Genomic DNA, 17,544 nt, shown 5'->3' on the forward strand with positions numbered 1-17,544 from the left:
CTAGCTCCCGCGCAGATCGAGTTTGTTTCCGATAATCGATAACTTACTCCGTTTCCAAGCAATCGATAAAAATCGATATCGATATCCTGTTATTTGGGCAATTTTGGTAAATAATAAGAACTAGAGTCACCAAACTTGACATATAGCTTCTAAAATAGAATATATATATGCATTTGATGTTGGAAGAAGAGGATTCAGGGTATCCCCTAGTCGGGAGCTCCCGACTAGAACCCCTTGTTTTATATCAAACTGTCGGTTATACAATCTATTCAGATATATATTCAATCTATAAATATTCATAGCATATATATTATTTATATTGTATGCCTTCTCAAATGTGCGTCACTTTTGACCACAAAATCGTAATACTCTCTATATAATATATATTTACTCTGACTGACCCTGAGAATGTGATGCTGCTGCGAAGACCAAGAACCGAAGACGACGCACCAAGCGAATTTGCGCGCTTGAGTGCGTGCATAAATTTCTGGTGCTTTTTGCTGGCTATTATTTACATTATACACACACACGCACACACACACACAGATACGGCTTTACAGCTGTACGAAAAACTCAATTTCCTGCGACGGACACAGGCACATCAAATGCTTTACGGCCGCGCGTTGGCTATCCCTGCTGCCAGCTCACCCCTCAGCTCCCATAGCATACCCAAACCCACTGCAGCACACATTTCCAGCTGAAACTTTGCACACGTTGTGGCACGACACCCACTTTGGGCACCACCGCGTTGACCTCGCTGGGTCCGTCTGGGAGCGTCTGCCGTCTTGGCTGCTACGTTTTTCATATTTCGCATGTAATGTGTGTAATCAAAGTAACAAAATCCAAATCATATTTCCTTCATTGACCACAAAATGTGTGAGTGCGTCTCAGGCAACCCTTTTTAGCCTGCGCATAAAACATTTTGTTAGATTTCCACAATCAACGTTGCCTTACAGCCAACATTTCTTAACCTTGTTTGATTTTTATTCCATTTATTTCCTACTTTTTTTTTGTGTGCTGGCCAAAATTATTGGTCTGCGCATATGTAATCATCTCTGTGGTGCTGTGAGCGCACAGGACGCATCATAAAGTGCACACAATCAAAATGAAATACGTTTTAGGTACGTTTTCATCTACACTTGACTGGGCAGCGCCGACTACGCAATGAGTTACCTGTGGCGCTGATTGGTAGCCAGGCTTTCTTAAAATGTAAAACAAATTGTACTCTGGCCAATTTACTACTCAAATCCTATTTCCTGTAACAACGCCCTAATTTTTATTAGTAAAAAAATGTTGATATACAAAATTAAAACCCATATTTCACCCAGATATGTGGATTTTGTGCGATGTGTGATAAATATGTTCAATGAGTTCTTCCAAAGATCTTTGAAAATAATAATAAATCCGATGGTAAGCAAAATAATAGTTAGTTAGTTAAAACTGTTTTCCGCCAATTTTCCATAGTTGATAGTGGAATTTAACTGGTATTTTTTTCATATAAAATTTGTAGAGTATTCCAAATAGTTTTCAATTGTAGCGCATGGAAAGGTCTGCTATGCCGATAAAATTAGTTGGTTGTCGCACGGCGTTTCGCATATGTTGGCAATTTTTTATTTATCGATGAGGTCGCTTTATTGAAAGGTGTTTGGTTGCGCACGAATGGTCAGGAGTAGAAGGGTTTGTGGGACAAGGACTATAGCCGTAGGCCATTTGAGTTGCGCCTTTTGCAAAACTTTAATAAGAAATCTTTTGAGCAGAGTTGCATTTCATTTTGCGTACTGGCAAAAACTTTTCGCAAGCTCAAAAATTTTCTCATTTGTGGTCAAGCTAAAGTTTTATTTGAGTTTCACAGTTTCGTTTGCGAAATTCAATTAAATCTACGCATTATGCACGCTGCACTGCACAGCACAAGGCGAACCTTTCGGCTAGCCAAATACCCTTTCCCCATGCACGGTTCCATGCTCAATGCAAATAGTGCCCCCGCACAAAAGGTGCGCCGAGTGGATTGTAAACAAATTATCAAAAAAGCGCCCAGTCAGCAGGCGACTAAGGATGAGGCTGGAACTGGGAGCTGGATTTAATCGCTGACAGGGTGAACACGCACACGTTTCTCGGTGGTAAGCGCCAGTTCATTATTAAAACTTTTAAAAGCAGATAAGTGCACAGACTGATAGAGATGCTGACACTGATACACACACCTACACCTACACGCACATACACACTGGTTAACTGGGAACGATAACGATAACCTAAGCAGCAGGCGGCAGCCACCACGTTGCGCCACTTCACCTCTAATTGAAACATTAAGTTGCACATCACGTACGCGGTGTCAGACACTAGACGCCAGCTGGACCGCCGGTGGGGGTGTGCTGTGGTGGGAGGTCGGCGCCTAGGAGTATGCTAAAATGTTGCTGCGGCTGCGACTGCGGTTGCTTGGGTTTTACCTAGCCCCAAATAACCCAAATGCCCGAAAGCAAGTAAGCTAGCGATCTACCGAGCGACTATCAACCACTCAGCACTTTATTTTTTTCCGTGTTGGCATTTTGAAAAGCATTTAAGCCACCGATGATGTCGGGTAGATGGGCTGGTAGCGGGTTTTTGTTAAGTGTGTAAAGTGATTACGCCGGAAATTTGTTTGTCTATGAGTCTGCATACGTGTCGGATGGCTAAAGGAGTTTGTGTCCATGTTTCCGCATTTGGAGTGACATAAGCAGCAGTTCGAGCAGGCTAAAAATTCGCACTAAATTACATGTTTATTGGCAGTTTAAAAGTTTGAAATGATGAAAAGTTATTTTAGAACATCAGGCAAATTCATTTGGTGCTCTCCCGGAGACAAGGTCGAGCAAAGAGCTGCGGGCGTTCGTTTATCCATTGGGTCATTACTGTTAAGGAATTGTGCATTAATAGTAAGAAAAAAAACAAATAAAAAGAATTGTGAAATATTACTCCACTTGGAACCCACTAGCACTGGACAGGCTCCATGCTGGGTTCTCTTATCGCCTGTTCCATTGCGATGTAAATTGTACCAGAAAAGAGCCTTTCCGCGCTCTGGTTTGAAGACCTGTTCAATGCGAGGGAATACAGTGTCACCACCTTGTTCTACATCACTTAGCTGTCAATTAATATTCAGATTTTCATGTAGTGTTGGCCGGAAAGGCAACATTGCATTTCACATACATAGAACAGAACCGTAGCAATGCGATCACCCGTCGGACTCTCTGGTGCAATAAGCTGAAAGGGAATACAAATTATACGGCATTATAGCTACATTCAGGAATATAAAGCAACTCACCTCTGTGGTATTGAAGTAATCGGTATGCAGTGCGTAGTGCCCACTCAAGCCGTAGTTCATGACTTGTAGTGAGGTTGAGCCTTCTAAATGAAATCCAGTCATATCCGAAATACGTCTAGCAATCCGCTTTGTTAGGTTATTATGGCTGCGCGAAAGCCAAAAACCCTTTGAGGTCCGTGTGCCTTTGACAGATCCATGAAGCCCAGAATTTGAATCATATACGGTTGTGCGCTTTAAAAGCGGCATTGCGAGCTGTTGCAGTTCGCCTATTTCATGTGGTGACAGCACGTCGTGAAAGGCCACTATAAATGGTTTAACGACCAGAACCTCCATTTTGAGCGGCGCTAGACGGAGAAACGGCGAAGGCCTGAACTTGTACTTGCAAATCAAGTTGGTTTGTTGCACGTATTGACTGCGGCATCCTCTAGCGTAATCAGTCGTATATCTAATGCTTGGCCTTAATTTGGGCGCCGCTCGGGCCAATTCCTCGATTTGAGCCCTCTCACTTAACAGATCTGAATTGTTTGTTTTGTTGCCCTTTATCAGAGCGTGGTCCAAGAGGGGCAGCGCGATTGTGTAATGCTCTTTGCAAGGAAAACAGTTATCGGTATGGCTTTATTAGGTATTTCTTGGGCTTACTCTGTTTGATAAATGCCCTCGCAAAGAGTTGCAGCACTTGTTGACGTTCGCCTCCCATTGGTATTGGGAGTGTGTGCTGCATTAGCGACTTGCTTGTCTCCGCAAACCATTCGCTGGCCAAATCTCGAATTCGATAGTGGTCCAGGTACTTGCCCATCGCGTAGGTATCCAAGGCTCCTAGACTGGCGCTAGAGTTGGCAGCTAACTAGTTACTGTTGTTGTCAGTTAGTTCGTATATCACTTACTTGTACTGCTTCCCGTTAATCAGCCCCCTGACGATGTCCTTCACCGTCAGGTTGTACACATCATATAGCCGGTGCAACCCTTGGCATGTCTCATCCATATCAGTTGGGCTCGGCAGCTGGGCTTTGTGTTCATTTACATATGCCACCTGCGATGAGCCCAGTGGTTCCTCCATGAATAACTTCCATTTATTCCAATCCTTATGCAACCGACGTATTAGTGAAAATGCGTTTATGGGATTCGACACATATTGCTCCATTTGACTCATCGCCTTATTGCTTTTCTCTTGCAATAGTGGAACGACCCTGAAGACATGCAAGGCTGTATCTCATACTCATAAACGAATTGCAAATCAAAGACTTACCTTTTCAATATATTCAGTTTCTTCTCGAGCTCATCCGCATAGCTGCTGAGATTCTCAATGAGCTTGGCCTCTAGCAGCACCAACTTCACCATACCCGCGACGGAAGTGCTGTGGCTCTGCTCCATTGCGGCCTTGGCCCTAATCGGGCATAGGATTAGAGCAATCCCTATATATAGTAATGTCCATAAATACCGCATAAGCTGGGCTCTTTTTATTGTCCTAAAAAGGGTTTTTAGTAATTGCCTTAAACAGATAACAGTATAATATATCTTAGTATCTTTGAAAAGGCGAGCCGATGGTTGGGTACGCCTCACACAATAAAATAGTTTTAGTCTTTTACCGATTGATACTTTTTTGCTTCATTATTTTGAAGAGACTAAAATTTATTCACCACTTACAAGCTATTTATACTTGTAATCAATTCGAGAATAAAGCTGTCATAAAACATTTTTAGTTAATTTCCGCATAATAAAACTTTCCATCTTCCAACAGATGTTTCTCTAAATAAAATAAAATGTGTTTATTTTACCCGGGGCTACTGACCATAAACATTTTTATTAATTGTATATATTTTTAACTGTGTCAATGCTATGAAAGTGTCATATGAACCGAGATTCAATGTAAGTTAAATCCAACGTTATGAGTCTCTGTTGTACAAAAACGATATGAGAACCGATTGCATGGTGCCTGAAAACTCGGATAAAAAATGTTTGTGCGTTCCGAACAATTTTACAAATCAATTTGGAGCACTAAGTGCCTTGGCTATTCAGCTTTTAGACAAGGCCTGGTAAACAGTTGCATGCGCTCACGTATCCATAGGGTCATTACTGTGGGTATTTGACTATAAGTAATAAATAAAATATCAAAGTGTAAGCTGGTATATTACTCCATTTGGAGCCCACTAAAACTGGACAACCGCCATGCAGGGTTCTCGTATCGCCTGTTCCATTACGATGCAAATTGTACCAGAAAAGGACCGTTCCGCGCTTAGGGCTGACAGCCTGTTTAAGTATGGTGAACACTGTGGCGCCTCCTTGCTCTACATCAGTTAGCTGTGGATTGTAATAGAGAATAGCATAGATTTAAAATCTCAAAGAGCTCATCCACCTACGTAAAACAGAACAGTGGCGATGCGATCGTCGTATTCTTTTTTATCTGCCTGAAAACGGAATCTAATGGTCAGGATTACACTAGTTAATAATTTGCACAAGCTCACCCAGGTGTCACCAAGGAAATCTTCATGTGCCGCATAGTGTCCACCTAAGCCGTAGTTCATAACTTGGAACGGTTCCGAATATCGCAAGTCCAATTCGACCATATCCGTAATACGTCTTTCAATGCGCTTTGTCAGATTGTTATGGTCGCGTTCAATCCAAGTGCCCTTAGAGGTCCGCCTGCTGTCCTTTTCATACTTTTTAAACTTTACCACGGTTGTACGCTCTAACAATGGTCTGGCGAGTTTCTGGAGCTCATCGATTTCTCGGGGCGACAACACATCATGAAAGACTATTATAAAGGGATTAAGCAGCCGAATTTCCATTTTGATCGGTGCCAAGAGGAGAAATGGTGAAGTCCCGAATTTGTACACACAATACAAATTGGATATGCCTACGAATTCACCACGGCAACCCCTGCCGTAATTGGTTGCATCTGCTTTGGGTTCCTTCTTAACCAAAATCTCTTCTCGGGCTAGCTTCTCTATAACACGTCGTCTATTCAGTAGTGTGGAATCTCCTGTTTTCTTTCCTAATACCAGAGCGTGATCAAACAGTGACAGTGCAATCGAGTAATATTCTAGTTAATAGAAACTAAAGTTAATTGTTTGTGCAACAGCATTATATACTCCTGCACTCACTATAATCAAAAAACGCGCTGGCAAAGAAGTGCAGCATTTTCTCACGGTCGGCTCCAATTGGGCTTGAGAGTGTGTGCTCCATTAACCAGCTGTTCGTTTCGGCGAACCACTCGCCGGCCAAGTCTACAGTGTGGTGCTTGTGGTGCTCTCGGCCCAACACGTAGGTGTCCAGAGCATTAAGACTAACGCTGCAGGTGGTGGTTTGCCGGTATTAGGCTATTGACATTGGCCTGTAGATATTACTTACTCGTACTTCTTTCCGTTTAACATGCCTGTGGACACGTCCTTCACCGTTAAGTTGTAGAACCTTTGTAGTCGGTAAATAGCTATACAAGCCTCAATCAGATCGACATTGGTTGGTAGCTGTGATTTCTGGCTACTAACGTAAGCCACTTGCGATGAGCCCACTGGATCCTCCATAAATAACATCCAATCGTTCCAATCTTGATTCATTCGGCGTATTAGCGAAAATCCGTTTATTGGATTCGACACATATTGCTCCATTTGACCTATGGCCTTATTGCTTTCGGCTTGCAATTGTGGAACGGCCCTGAATACACGTTAAACTGTAACTCTGATCTACTATGTCCTATGTGTTGACTTACCTTTTCAATATATTCAATCTCCTCTCGAGCTCATCCGCATAGCTGCTGAGATTCTCAATGAGCTTGGCCTCCAGCAGCACCAACTTCACCATACCCGCGACGGAAGTGCTGTGGCTCTGCTCCATTGCGGCCTTGGCCCTAATCGGGCACTGGGTTAGAGCAATTGCAATATATAGAAATGTCCATACAGATGACCGCATTTTAGTGTACGAACTGCGAAGACTTACAACATATTTTTTTTAGCAATAGCAGGTAGTTATGCATTGACAAATGCGTCAACTAACGTTTCTCAAAATTCACGGCCAACTTTGCTTTGTTCCTATTTATTATAGTTATAGTTTAAAGTCAGCCCCTTTTTAAATTACTGTTGGTTTAATAAAAGATTTTTCTGCTGACTGTGATTCAAAACTACTGAAGGTGAATCAACTTCTACTCCGTTGCGTTTGTTTGTATGTAGCTTACTTATCACGCAAAAAAAATTCAATTTATTGCTGTTAAAAAGCGTTGGGTCATATATGTTAAGCTTGTTGATATCAGTTATTAACTAGGAAATTTTAATATATTGTTGCTGTTTCTGGCTAAGAAATCGCGGATTGAAAAAGAAGCATAGTTCTGATAAGGCCTTATCACTTTTTCTGTTTGTAACGCTTAATGTTTGTAATGCTTAAACATTTTTGTATAACGAGTGAATTCATTGGATTTAAATCTTATAAATTTTCTATTTTGAGCATTGAGCATTGTTTTATTTATTGTTAAGTTTTGTTAGCATGTTTTCTGTCAGTGCCTTATACATGCAAAACAGATTACTTACTTCAAGTAGTACTATATAGATTACATTTGAGAGGCATAAATGTAAAAGACTTAACTGTCCGAAAAAAATAAATGGCGATAGTTAAGGCTAGGGACTTGTGAGACATGGTCTTCTAAATAGTTGCTGGTGCTCGCGTATCCATTTGTTACATACTGTGAAGTTGAGTTTATATAAATATTTTGTATATAATTTAATGAATATTTTATAAAATAGTTACCCCACTTGGAACCAACAATAACAGGGCAGGCGGCGTGCAATGTTTGTGGATCCCCGTCATTGTTATGCCTTAGATTGTACCACATAACAGCTGCTCCTTTTTTGGGAAAAATAGCTTGTTTTATATTAGGAAACACCGTGGCGCCACCCTGTTCCACATCGGTTAGCTAAAGAAGGGCATTAATCGTTTTCTAATTTAGCTAGGAAACAAACTTTGTGGCTACTCACATAGAAAAGGACGGTTGCAATGCGATCGCCATTGAGTTTTGTCAAATCCTTGGCCTAGAAAAATATGAAGATAGACTCAAATTAATTAATCTAGTGATTATTTACGTATCTTTCACTCACAATGGTCGCATTGAAATAATCAAAGTGCAAGTCGTAATGTCCGCCAAGGCCGTAATTCATCACCTGCAACATTTCCGAGCCATACAAATCAAATCCCGTCATATCCGAAATGCGTCTATTTAGACGAGCCGTCAGTGGATTTAAAGAATCTGTCAGCCAGGTCACCTTCGAGGTACGCGTCTTGACGACAGTATTACGACCAATCTTCTGATTGAAGACCGTGGCACGTTTCAGAGTGGGCACGGCCAGGTATTGCAGTTCGCGAATCTCGCTGGGTGTTATCACATCGTGATAGAGTACCATGTAGGGGTCCAGTGCAAGCAATTCCGTTTTCAACGGGGCCAGCCGCAGAAAGGGCGAATTGGTGCTATTATAGACGCACTGTAGCTTGGACTTCGTGGGGAATTGGCCACGGCAGCCACGTTCATAGTTGCCGACGGGCTTATTGTTGTACTGCAAAAAGACGTCGAAAGTCGTTAACAATTGTTTCTAATTTCGCAGAGTGCACCTACTGGCTTGGGTGAAATATTAGACGAAGTTCTTATCAGAGTTTCGACTTCCATTTTTCGTTGCAAGAGTCTTAAATTATTTTTGTCAATTGTCGTAGCAATCTGGAGAACCTTTAGAGCATCGGCATATCTATCTAAAAATGTCACAAAATTAATGAAACTTTAAATAAAATTTACCAACTGTTATCTGGCACTCACTCATTTTGATAAGTGCCTCGGCATAAACATGCTGTACCTCAGCCGGATCCAAGCCCAGGGGCAAAGACAGCTTATGCGGACCATTTAGCCGGTTGCTGGCATGGTAGATCCACTGGCTGGCGTCGCCAAAACTCTGCTGATCAAAGTAGTACTTGCCCAAGGCATAGGTGTCCAGCTCGTTCAAGCTGGCACTAAGCAATTGCAATGAACAGAAACCAATTAATTAAAGAGTTTAGAGTGTAACGAGTCGGAAACTAGCTATGTCCACATATCGAAATTAAACGGATCGGACCACTATATGTTTTCCAAACATATAGGCAAAGCCGTATCAATCGGCTTCTATAGATAGAACTGGTGGGATATAAAAATTTTGTAGAAAAGCAGTTATAAACCACTCTTCTACAAGGCTATTTAATCTTCGGCGTGCCGAAGTTTTAATTCATTTATTCTACGAACTTGTACTGTTTGCCATTGAGCAGACCCGCGGCCATGTCGGAGATCTTCAAGTCGTAGGTGGCCTGTATGCGATGTATGGCAGCTGCTGCCTCTTCGAGATCTGTGCTGCTAGGCAGCTGTTCCCGTTTCAGATTAATGTAGTCCATCTGCTGTTTGCCCACTGGCTGCTCCATGTACAGCTGCCAGTGTGTCCAGTCCTCGTGCATGCGTCGTATAAGGGAAAATGCATTCAGCGGATTGGACACATAATTTTCCGTGTGGCTCATGGCCTTGTTGCTCTCAGCCCGCATTTCTTCAACAAAACTGGGGGAAAACTGCACGTTATAGTATCTCATATTCATATATACATCATTCTTTGATAATCAACCTGCGCACTATATTGAGCTTCCCTTCGAGTTCATTCGCATAGTTGCTGAGATTCTCAATGAGCTCCTCCTCCAGCTGCAACAGTTGCACCATTCCCGCAACCGAGGTGGAATGACTCTGTTCGCCATCCGCTTCTTGGCCACTGGCCATGCCCAAGACCAGAAGGGCGTATAGAAATCGGATCGTCCATGCCGGCGAGTGCATTTCTTTGGCCATCTAGAGGTGCCTACGTGCCAGATCCAACTGTCAACTTTTTCGCACATTTGCCGAGAAGTTGACGTTCACGCGAGATAAATACTTAAAAATACTCGTAGATCGGCATTTACCGAACGTTTACCAAACAGTAGTACATCGTGCTGCCGCTTGTTGTTATTATTCGTTTCCCCAATTGATAAGCGATTCGACGTTACTCGATGCTTCGATAGTGAAGCCCAACAGTTAATTAAAGCCAGCAAGAAGTCAGCCACGCACAGTGGAAGACGTAGCCAATAACTCGTTTAAAATATGATGTGATTTAATTGTGTGTCAGAATGTAAAATTGTAAAAAAAATTAAGCAATTTTTTTTTGTTTTATAAAAAAAAAATTTACAAATATTGTAATAAACGGGAGCCTGGTACTTGAAATATCTGGTAATTGAATACATTAATAATGGAATTACTTACAAATCAAAATGAAGCCATACTTTGCCATAGCTACGAAATCTTACACCGGTAACTTTTTCCATGAAAAAGTTAAATTCCACAGTGCGCTGCCTCGTCATTTACGTTGTGTATAAGACGCAGAATATTTTGCTTATGCAGCTTAACCATAACAATGAGCTAGCACGTGTCCAAAACAAAACAAAATAAAACGGAACGAACGGAAATCTTCGGCACGCCGAACATTTAATGCCCTTGTATATGAATAGTGAAGCTCGTAAATGCTGAGTTTGGTGTAAACAATTTGTAAAACAGAATATTTGACATACAAAAACGACGCTTCTTCGTATAGAGCTATATGATATAGTAGTGCGGTATTGAAAAGATTTGGCAGATATGAGCAGCATAGTTTGGTCTAAATCAACAAAACAGGTCTAGACAAGTATACAAGATCCTGTTTTTCGGCTGATAGCCTTTAAGGCAGATATATGCTACTGTGGCCAGATATGGCCAGTTCTAACACATATGTTGCCTGTAACAGAAATACGAACTGTTGCATAGCTTCAAATCGGTAGCATTAAAACTGAGAAATTGTTCGCAAAGACGGACAGACAGACAGACGGAAATGACTATTGCGGCAACTTGGCTGTTAATGCTGTGCTGCGGGTCGGAGATGTCGCCTTTTGTGCGTTACACATTGCATGACAAAATTATAATACCCTATTCAAAAGTATAAATATAATCTTCAGTGATTCATAAGCTCATCTATACCCTAAAAAAAGGTAATTTATTGAAGAACTTGGTCACCTCTTATGATCCTACTTTGCTTGGTAATGCAGGCAGGTCATTCGTTCGGGAATTAAATTTAAGCTTGTGGTACTCGAACTGTCTGATGAATAACAGTTGACTTATTCAAACATTTGTCTAAAACAACAGATTAAATTGTAATTTTTTTGTTCTAACCAGATTTTATTCCTAAATTATCCGTTTTACAAGAGACATGGTCAGGATCGGAGCCACATTCACAGATCGGAATATGCCCGTATCGTCAACTACATTGCGGCCGATTTCGTTTCTATTTTACACGCTGGAGACGATCTTCAATATATTTTGTTTGGCATATCACATAACGGGATTTATGGCTGTTCATATGCATATGCTGACGTGGGATAGGCAAATCTTCCAGTATATATATCTAATGACCTTCTACGTTTTCATGGTGATCACACTCTTTCAAAGCATTAACATTTGTTCGGGCCACAATCCGACATTTTGCATGGAAATCTGTAAATCTTGCTTAGCTTCCGTTGGATTTACAATGATATCCATATTAACTATGTGGGATGCGGAACGCGACTTTCACTTGATGTATACTGGCAAGGAGCCCGTGGAGGGTGTCTACGAGAAGGATAAGCCCGTTCATCCGTTCGCTTTTTATTTGCTCTCCCAATCGGTTGCCTCATTGGCTTGTGGCGTACTCTATATGCTACATGCAACAATTTTACTTGATATCAAGATCACTGCTGCCCACCAGGAATTGACAGAGGGCGCAAATTCTGTGTTTGTGCCCATTGATATCTACGTCCTGGGCGAATACGTTCAAAGCAGGCTTGAGAAATACGAATGGTTTAATGCCTTTTGCTCAAATGAACTCATTAATATCTAGTTGCACCCTAGTCTGCAAGGAAACATTAGCCCGGCTAAAAATAAGCTTTTAAAGTACGATACGCAATACACAGCCAATATAATATGTCAGATCTTTGTATATACAACTTTTTGTCCTTACTAATTGACTGATTAGCATGCTATCCGATCGTTGTCAAACTCAGTTGACATTTGTGCTTAAATGTAGAAAAGGTATGTCTTCACCGCGGAAGATAGGTGAATTAATTCTGAGAGAAAAACTTAGCCCGAGCAAAGCTAGATAATATATCTAAACTGTAAGAAATATTTCGTCTATTCCCGTGTCCCGAATAATACCAACTCGTTCTACGATTTGCAACTTTTGATTTGCTGTTTTTCAATAAATCTTTGATAATTTTATTAAATTAATTTCACATTAAAGCCTACTGGCACACCAAGTGGGCAACCTCTGGAGAGGAATGTGACAATCTGTTATCTCCTTTAACCATGAATGATTTTATTAAAAGGCTTTGTGAATATGCTTTAAACTTTTTTGTAAAACAGTCCAGATGCTACCTGTTTAAGTATTGAAGGGAAAGGGGAAGGTTTTTTTTGACCATAGTCACTTGTAGTACTCGAACTGTCTGATGAATGACAGTTGACTTATTCAAACATTTGTCACGTCTGAAACAACAAAATAAATTGTAATTTTGTGTGTAAGCCAGAAATTATTCCTAAATCATCCGTTTTACAAGAGACATGGTCAGGGTCGGAACCATTGTCACAGATCGGAATAATCTCGTAACGTCAACTACATTACGGCCGATTTCGTTTCTATTTTACACGCTGGAGACGATCTTCAATATGTTTTGTTTGGCATATCACATAACGGGATTTATGGCTGTTGATATGCATATGCTGACGTGGGATAGGCAAATCTTTCATTATGTTTATCTAATGACTTTCTACGTTTTCATGGTGATCACACTCTTTCAAAGCATTAACATTTGTTCGGGCCACAATCCGACATTTTGCATGGAAATCTTAAAATCTTGCTTAGCTTCCCTTGGATTTACAATGATATCCATATTAAGCATGTGGGATGCGGAACGCGACGCTCACTTGATGTATACTGGCAAGGAGCCCGTGGAGGGTGTCTACGAGAAGGATAAGCCCGTTCATCCATTCGCTTTTTATTTGCTCTCCCAATCGATTGCCTCATTGGCTTGTGGCGTACTCTATATGCTACATGCAACAATTTTAATTGATATCAAGATCACTGCTGCCCACCAGGGATTGACAGAGGGTGCAAATTCTGCGCTTGTGCCCATTGAACTCTACGTCCTGGGCAAATACGTTCAGAGCTGGCTTGAGAATTACGAATGGTTTAATGCCTTTTGCTCAAATGAACGCATTGATATCTAGTTGCATCTAAGACTGCAAGGAAACATTAGCCCGGCTGAAAATAAGCTTTTAGTGTACGATACGCCATACACAGTCAATGGAATATGTATATTGCGTATCGTACATTATAAGTTTATTTATATTGTCCTAACTAATTGACTTGCCAGCTGATGTTTGTTTAATGCACACCCCAAGCTGCAAACTACTTTACTCTTAATAACGGAAAATTAGTGGAAAGCGGTTGCATAAAACTTTTTGCATGCTAGCCGATCGGTGTCATGCTCCGGTTCACCGTTTTCGGAATATCCACGTCGATGAGCGGAAATAGTGATAAGATTAGAATTGTGTAATGCTTCACGGCGGAAGATATGTGATCAATTAAAGTATATAATTCCAATTATTCTCTTATATTTTATTAAAAGTTATTCCACATTTAAGCCTACTGGCACACCAAGTGTGCAACCTCTGGAGAGGAATGTGACAAACTGTTATCTGCTTTAACCATGAATGATTTTATTAAAACTTTAAACTTTTTTGTAAAACAGTCCACATGCTACCTGAAAGGTGATTCAATTTAAGTATCGAAGGGAAAGGGAAAGTTATTTTTGACCATAGTCACAAGTAGCTTGTGGTACTCGAACTGTTTGATGAATGACAGTTGACTTATTCAAAAATTTGTCACGTCTGAAACAACAGATTTAATTATAATTTTGTGTTTTAACCAGAAATTATTCCTAAATCATCCGTTTTACAAAAGACATGGTCAGGGTCGGAACCATTATCACAGATCAGAATATGCCCGTATCGTCAACTACATTGCGGCCGATTTCGTTTCTATTTTACACGCTGGAGACGATCTTCAATATGTTTTGTTTGGCATATCACATAACGGGATTTATGGCTGTTCATTTGCATATGTTGACGTGGGATAGGCAAATCTTCCAGTATATATATCTAATGACCTTCTACGTTTTCATGGTGATCACACTCTTTCAAAGCATTAACATTTGTTCGGGCCACAATCCGACATTTTGCATGGAAATCTGTAAATCTTGCTTAGCTTCCGTTGGATTTACAATGATATCCATATTAACTATGTGGGATGCGGAACGCGACTTTCACTTGATGTATACTGGCAAGGAGCCCGTGGAGGGTGTCTACGAGGAGGATAAGCCCGTTCATCCGTTCGCTTTTTATTTGCTCTTTCAATCGATTGCCTCATTGGCTTGTGGCGTTCTCTATATGCTACATGCAACAATTTTAATCGATATCAAGATCACTGCTGCCCACCAGGGATTGACAGAGGGTGCAAAGCCTGTGCTTGTGCCCATTCATGTCTACGTCCTGGGCGAATACGTTCAGACCAGGCTCGAGCAATACGAATGGTTTCATGTCTTTTGCTCAAATGAACGCATTGATATCTAGTTGCACCTAAGACTGCAAGGAAACATGAGCGTGGCTACAAATAAGCTTTTAATGTACGATACGCCATACACAGTCAATGGAATATGTATATTGCGTATCGTACATTATAAGTTTATTTATATTGTCCTAACTAATTGACTTGCCAGCTGATGTATGTTTAATGCACACCCCAAGCTGCAAACTACTTTACTCTTAATAACGGAAAATTAGTGGAAAGCGGTTGCATACAACTTTTTGCATGCTAGCCGATCAATGTCATGCTCCGGTTCACCGTTTTCGGAATATCCACGTCGATGAGCGGAAATAGTGCTAAGATTAGAATTGTGTAATGCTTCACGGCGGAAGATATGTGAATAATTAAAGTATATAATTCCAATTATTCTCTTATATTTTATTAAAAGTTATTCCACATTAAAGCCTACGGGCACTCTAAGTGGGCAACCTCTGGATAGGAATGTGACAATCTGTTATCTGCTTTAACCATGAATGATTTCATTAAAAGGCTTTGTGGAAAACCTAAAAACCTTTTTGTATACAAAATAGCTGCACACACACAAAGCAAGGCAACGGCCCCGCCCATTTGTTGGCAAAGGTATGACCAGAAACGGCTTTAAATTTTGCACTTTTACGGTGGCGGCGGGGCTAGCAGCGGTTGTCGTCCTGCAGCGGCATGTGTCCTGCCGTTGATATCGGCTTAACTTTGCCATAAAACTGTCAGCGTCACGCGTGTAGTGGGCAGTGTGGACAGCACACGGGGCGAGCGGGCGGTCAAATGAAATAAATTTTACAGCCAAATGGGCAGACTTTTGCCAAACAAAAGCCCAAAATGCACACATACACAGAAAGAGATTTGTGTGGGCAAATGTCAGAGGCAAATCTAATGCAGACAACAAAAGCACCTGTGACCTGGAAAATGTCTCGTGGTGGCCATCTCGCAGCTGGCCAGATTTAAGCTGAAAGCTGTTGACCACCAGCACTTAAAGCCTGTCTTTCGTCTGGGCCAAGTGTAAATGTTTACGCTAAGTCACTTCAAATCCCGCTCCCGATGCTCATCAATTAAGTGTCATCAATCATCTGCAAGCAGTCCAAAAAGTGAATCGAAATAAGCGACAACAACTGCGATATGGACAGCCACGACGACGGGCAAACATGTCACGGTACAAAATGTCGTTTAACCTAAAATGCGAAAAACCACAAAGATTATTTATTTTAGTCTCAGACATCGATTAGACGTCATATGCTGTGTTCCCAGAAACGATAGGTTTTCACGTGTTGTTGCATAGTTGCGAAACATGTAAGAGATTAACATTCCATGGCAAAGTTTACTTTATGGATATTATTTAATTTTTAGTATAACTTAAATAATAAGAAACCTACGAATTAAATATAATTAAAAAACTAACTAAAAAATAATAAAAAGCTGGTAAATCTAATTCCGATATTGAATATTTTTTATTGATAAATTTTGATAATTTCCAAGGCAGACCCAATCAAGGCTTATGTCAACGTTTTGGGAGTATTAAGGATGTTTTAACTAATGGAGATTTCGTTTAATTCTCTTTTTTCCGTAATTTATAAAGACAAATAAATAATTTATTTGTTTACCAAATAGATACGATCAAGTTTTTAATTTAAATGCTATATATTTCATGAAAGACTCGATCAAGTTTTTAAAATAAACGCTTGAAATTTTACAAGGCGATATACTTTTGCAATCGCTTTCTGGAACACCCTTTTGAACATGATATTGAATGGAAGTGGGTCCATTTTCCGTCAGTGTGCAAACATTGTACACCTAAACACACAAAAATTGGCCCTGTTCCACTTCGAGCAGATAATTTCAGATCAGTAAAATGGTGGTTGTAGGCGCAGCACCACCTTTTTTCGAGGGCATATCCATTTCAATCACTGCTGAGCATTTTAGTTTTTTTTCTTAGCCAGTTGATGACCCACTCGAAGCTCTGTTCGTTGCCGTAAAACTAAAGCGCTAAAGTGACGGTTTTTTTTTTTGGGGGCAGTTGAAACTTGAGTTGGTTTATGGGCTCGTTGGAAAATTCAAATCAAGTGGAAATGCGAACACTTCACGAACGACTTGTAAGACAAAGCCATTAATGGCGCCTGGCGGTGGCCGGGTGAATCTTTATGCGACAATCTTCGCATTAGAAATCAATGTCGAGCGTTGCAGTTATGATTATTGCAGTTGTCAAAAGTTGTGCGTATATATGTGGGTGTGTAGGTGGCTTGTCTCTAAGCATAATGGGCTGTCCTGCTTGTCCTGGCTTGCCGGCTAGGTTTATGCAAATGCGAAGCGCCTTAACGCTGGCAAACAGACGGCCAAGTAAATGTGGCCAAGGCTCGCTAAAAAATGCTGATGACTTGTGTAAACAATTTTCCATTCGCAAGTCCAGCGCCAAGCCCCGAGACGCTGTTCTTCTTTTACGTGTAGGTATGTCCCAGCTGGGGCGAGCAGCAGCGAGTGTATCCCGTAGAAGAATCTGCAGCTGGTGTATAAAAATATTTTATGGACAAAAGTAACTTTGTGTCTTGGACG

General features: G+C 40.9%; 6 protein-coding genes across 10 annotated transcripts; 3 read left to right on the forward strand and 3 right to left on the reverse strand.

Moving 5' to 3' along the window:
• Positions 1-2,581: 2,581 nt before the first annotated feature.
• Positions 2,582-4,916, reverse strand: LOC115757755 (prolyl 4-hydroxylase subunit alpha-1-like). Of its 5 annotated transcripts, none has more exons than XM_030698163.1 (8): positions 4,879-4,916; positions 4,539-4,757; positions 4,177-4,479; positions 3,932-4,119; positions 3,293-3,876; positions 3,178-3,231; positions 2,947-3,061; positions 2,582-2,882 (listed from the first exon to the last, which is right to left on the reverse strand). In XM_030698163.1, the coding sequence occupies exons 1-8, from the start codon at positions 4,899-4,901 to the stop codon at positions 2,812-2,814; spliced, it is 1,557 nt and encodes a 518-aa protein (XP_030554023.1). In that variant the 5' UTR covers positions 4,902-4,916; the 3' UTR covers positions 2,582-2,811. The 5 variants fall into 5 exon arrangements, with proteins under 5 accessions (XP_030554023.1, XP_030554021.1, XP_030554025.1 ...); XM_030698161.1 differs by having other exon boundaries at positions 2,692-2,882; positions 2,947-3,112; XM_030698165.1 differs by having other exon boundaries at positions 2,697-2,882; positions 2,947-3,112; positions 4,539-4,676; positions 4,731-4,902.
• Positions 4,917-5,071: 155 nt separating this feature from the next.
• Positions 5,072-7,262, reverse strand: LOC115757673 (prolyl 4-hydroxylase subunit alpha-2-like). The gene is made up of 7 exons (XM_030698002.1): positions 6,999-7,262; positions 6,641-6,943; positions 6,394-6,581; positions 5,755-6,332; positions 5,650-5,697; positions 5,425-5,590; positions 5,072-5,365 (listed from the first exon to the last, which is right to left on the reverse strand). The coding sequence occupies exons 1-7, from the start codon at positions 7,196-7,198 to the stop codon at positions 5,301-5,303; spliced, it is 1,548 nt and encodes a 515-aa protein (XP_030553862.1). The 5' UTR covers positions 7,199-7,262; the 3' UTR covers positions 5,072-5,300.
• A 534-nt stretch (positions 7,263-7,796) lies between these two features.
• LOC115772000 (prolyl 4-hydroxylase subunit alpha-2) lies at positions 7,797-10,120 on the reverse strand. Its single transcript, XM_030717932.1, has 8 exons — positions 9,904-10,120; positions 9,537-9,839; positions 9,081-9,271; positions 8,886-9,016; positions 8,374-8,826; positions 8,254-8,307; positions 8,027-8,192; positions 7,797-7,961 (listed from the first exon to the last, which is right to left on the reverse strand). Exons 1-8 carry the CDS (start codon positions 10,116-10,118, stop codon positions 7,897-7,899), a joined length of 1,578 nt encoding a protein of 525 aa, XP_030573792.1. The 5' UTR covers positions 10,119-10,120; the 3' UTR covers positions 7,797-7,896.
• A 1,421-nt stretch (positions 10,121-11,541) lies between these two features.
• Positions 11,542-12,207, forward strand: LOC115771668. Its single transcript, XM_030717483.1, has one exon. It carries the CDS (start codon positions 11,542-11,544, stop codon positions 12,205-12,207), a length of 666 nt encoding a protein of 221 aa, XP_030573343.1.
• Positions 12,208-12,826: 619 nt separating this feature from the next.
• On the forward strand, positions 12,827-13,956 carry LOC115772121. Its single transcript, XM_030718096.1, has one exon. It carries the CDS (start codon positions 12,924-12,926, stop codon positions 13,587-13,589), a length of 666 nt encoding a protein of 221 aa, XP_030573956.1. The 5' UTR covers positions 12,827-12,923; the 3' UTR covers positions 13,590-13,956.
• Positions 13,957-14,327: 371 nt separating this feature from the next.
• Positions 14,328-14,993, forward strand: LOC115771669. The gene has a single exon (XM_030717484.1). The coding sequence runs from the start codon at positions 14,328-14,330 to the stop codon at positions 14,991-14,993; it is 666 nt and encodes a 221-aa protein (XP_030573344.1).
• The last annotated feature ends 2,551 nt before the right edge of the window (positions 14,994-17,544 follow it).

This window comes from Drosophila novamexicana, unplaced genomic scaffold (genome assembly GCF_003285875.2).
Source record: "Drosophila novamexicana strain 15010-1031.04,08,12 unplaced genomic scaffold, DnovRS2.1 tig00000108-arrow-pilon, whole genome shotgun sequence".
Taxonomy (NCBI): Eukaryota; Metazoa; Arthropoda; class Insecta; order Diptera; family Drosophilidae; genus Drosophila; species Drosophila novamexicana.

Coding starts and splice junctions, on each gene's coding strand:
- LOC115757755 (XM_030698161.1), bottom strand. CDS start 4,901: ATGAAGCAAAAAAGTATCAATCG. Junction 4,120..4,176: donor ATTAACGGGAAGCAGTACAA/GTAAGTGATATA, acceptor TGCCAACTCTAG/CGCCAGTCTAGGAGCCTTGG. Junction 2,883..2,946: donor GCTAGTGGGTTCCAAGTGGA/GTAATATTTCAC, acceptor ATTCCTTAACAG/TAATGACCCAATGGATAAAC.
- LOC115757673 (XM_030698002.1), bottom strand. CDS start 7,198: ATGCGGTCATCTGTATGGACATTTCTATATATTGCAATTGCTCTAACC. Junction 6,582..6,640: donor TTAAACGGAAAGAAGTACGA/GTAAGTAATATC, acceptor CACCACCTGCAG/CGTTAGTCTTAATGCTCTGG. Junction 5,591..5,649: donor TCGCCACTGTTCTGTTTTAC/GTAGGTGGATGA, acceptor TACAATCCACAG/CTAACTGATGTAGAGCAAGG.
- LOC115772000 (XM_030717932.1), bottom strand. CDS start 10,118: ATGGCCAAAGAAATGCACTCGCCGGCATGGACGATCCGATTTCTATAC. Junction 9,272..9,536: donor CTCAATGGCAAACAGTACAA/GTTCGTAGAATA, acceptor GCAATTGCTTAG/TGCCAGCTTGAACGAGCTGG. Junction 9,017..9,080: donor CGAGGCACTTATCAAAATGA/GTGAGTGCCAGA, acceptor TGACATTTTTAG/ATAGATATGCCGATGCTCTA.
- LOC115771668 (XM_030717483.1), top strand. CDS start 11,542: ATGGTCAGGATCGGAGCCACATTCACAGATCGGAATATGCCCGTATCG.
- LOC115772121 (XM_030718096.1), top strand. CDS start 12,924: ATGGTCAGGGTCGGAACCATTGTCACAGATCGGAATAATCTCGTAACG.
- LOC115771669 (XM_030717484.1), top strand. CDS start 14,328: ATGGTCAGGGTCGGAACCATTATCACAGATCAGAATATGCCCGTATCG.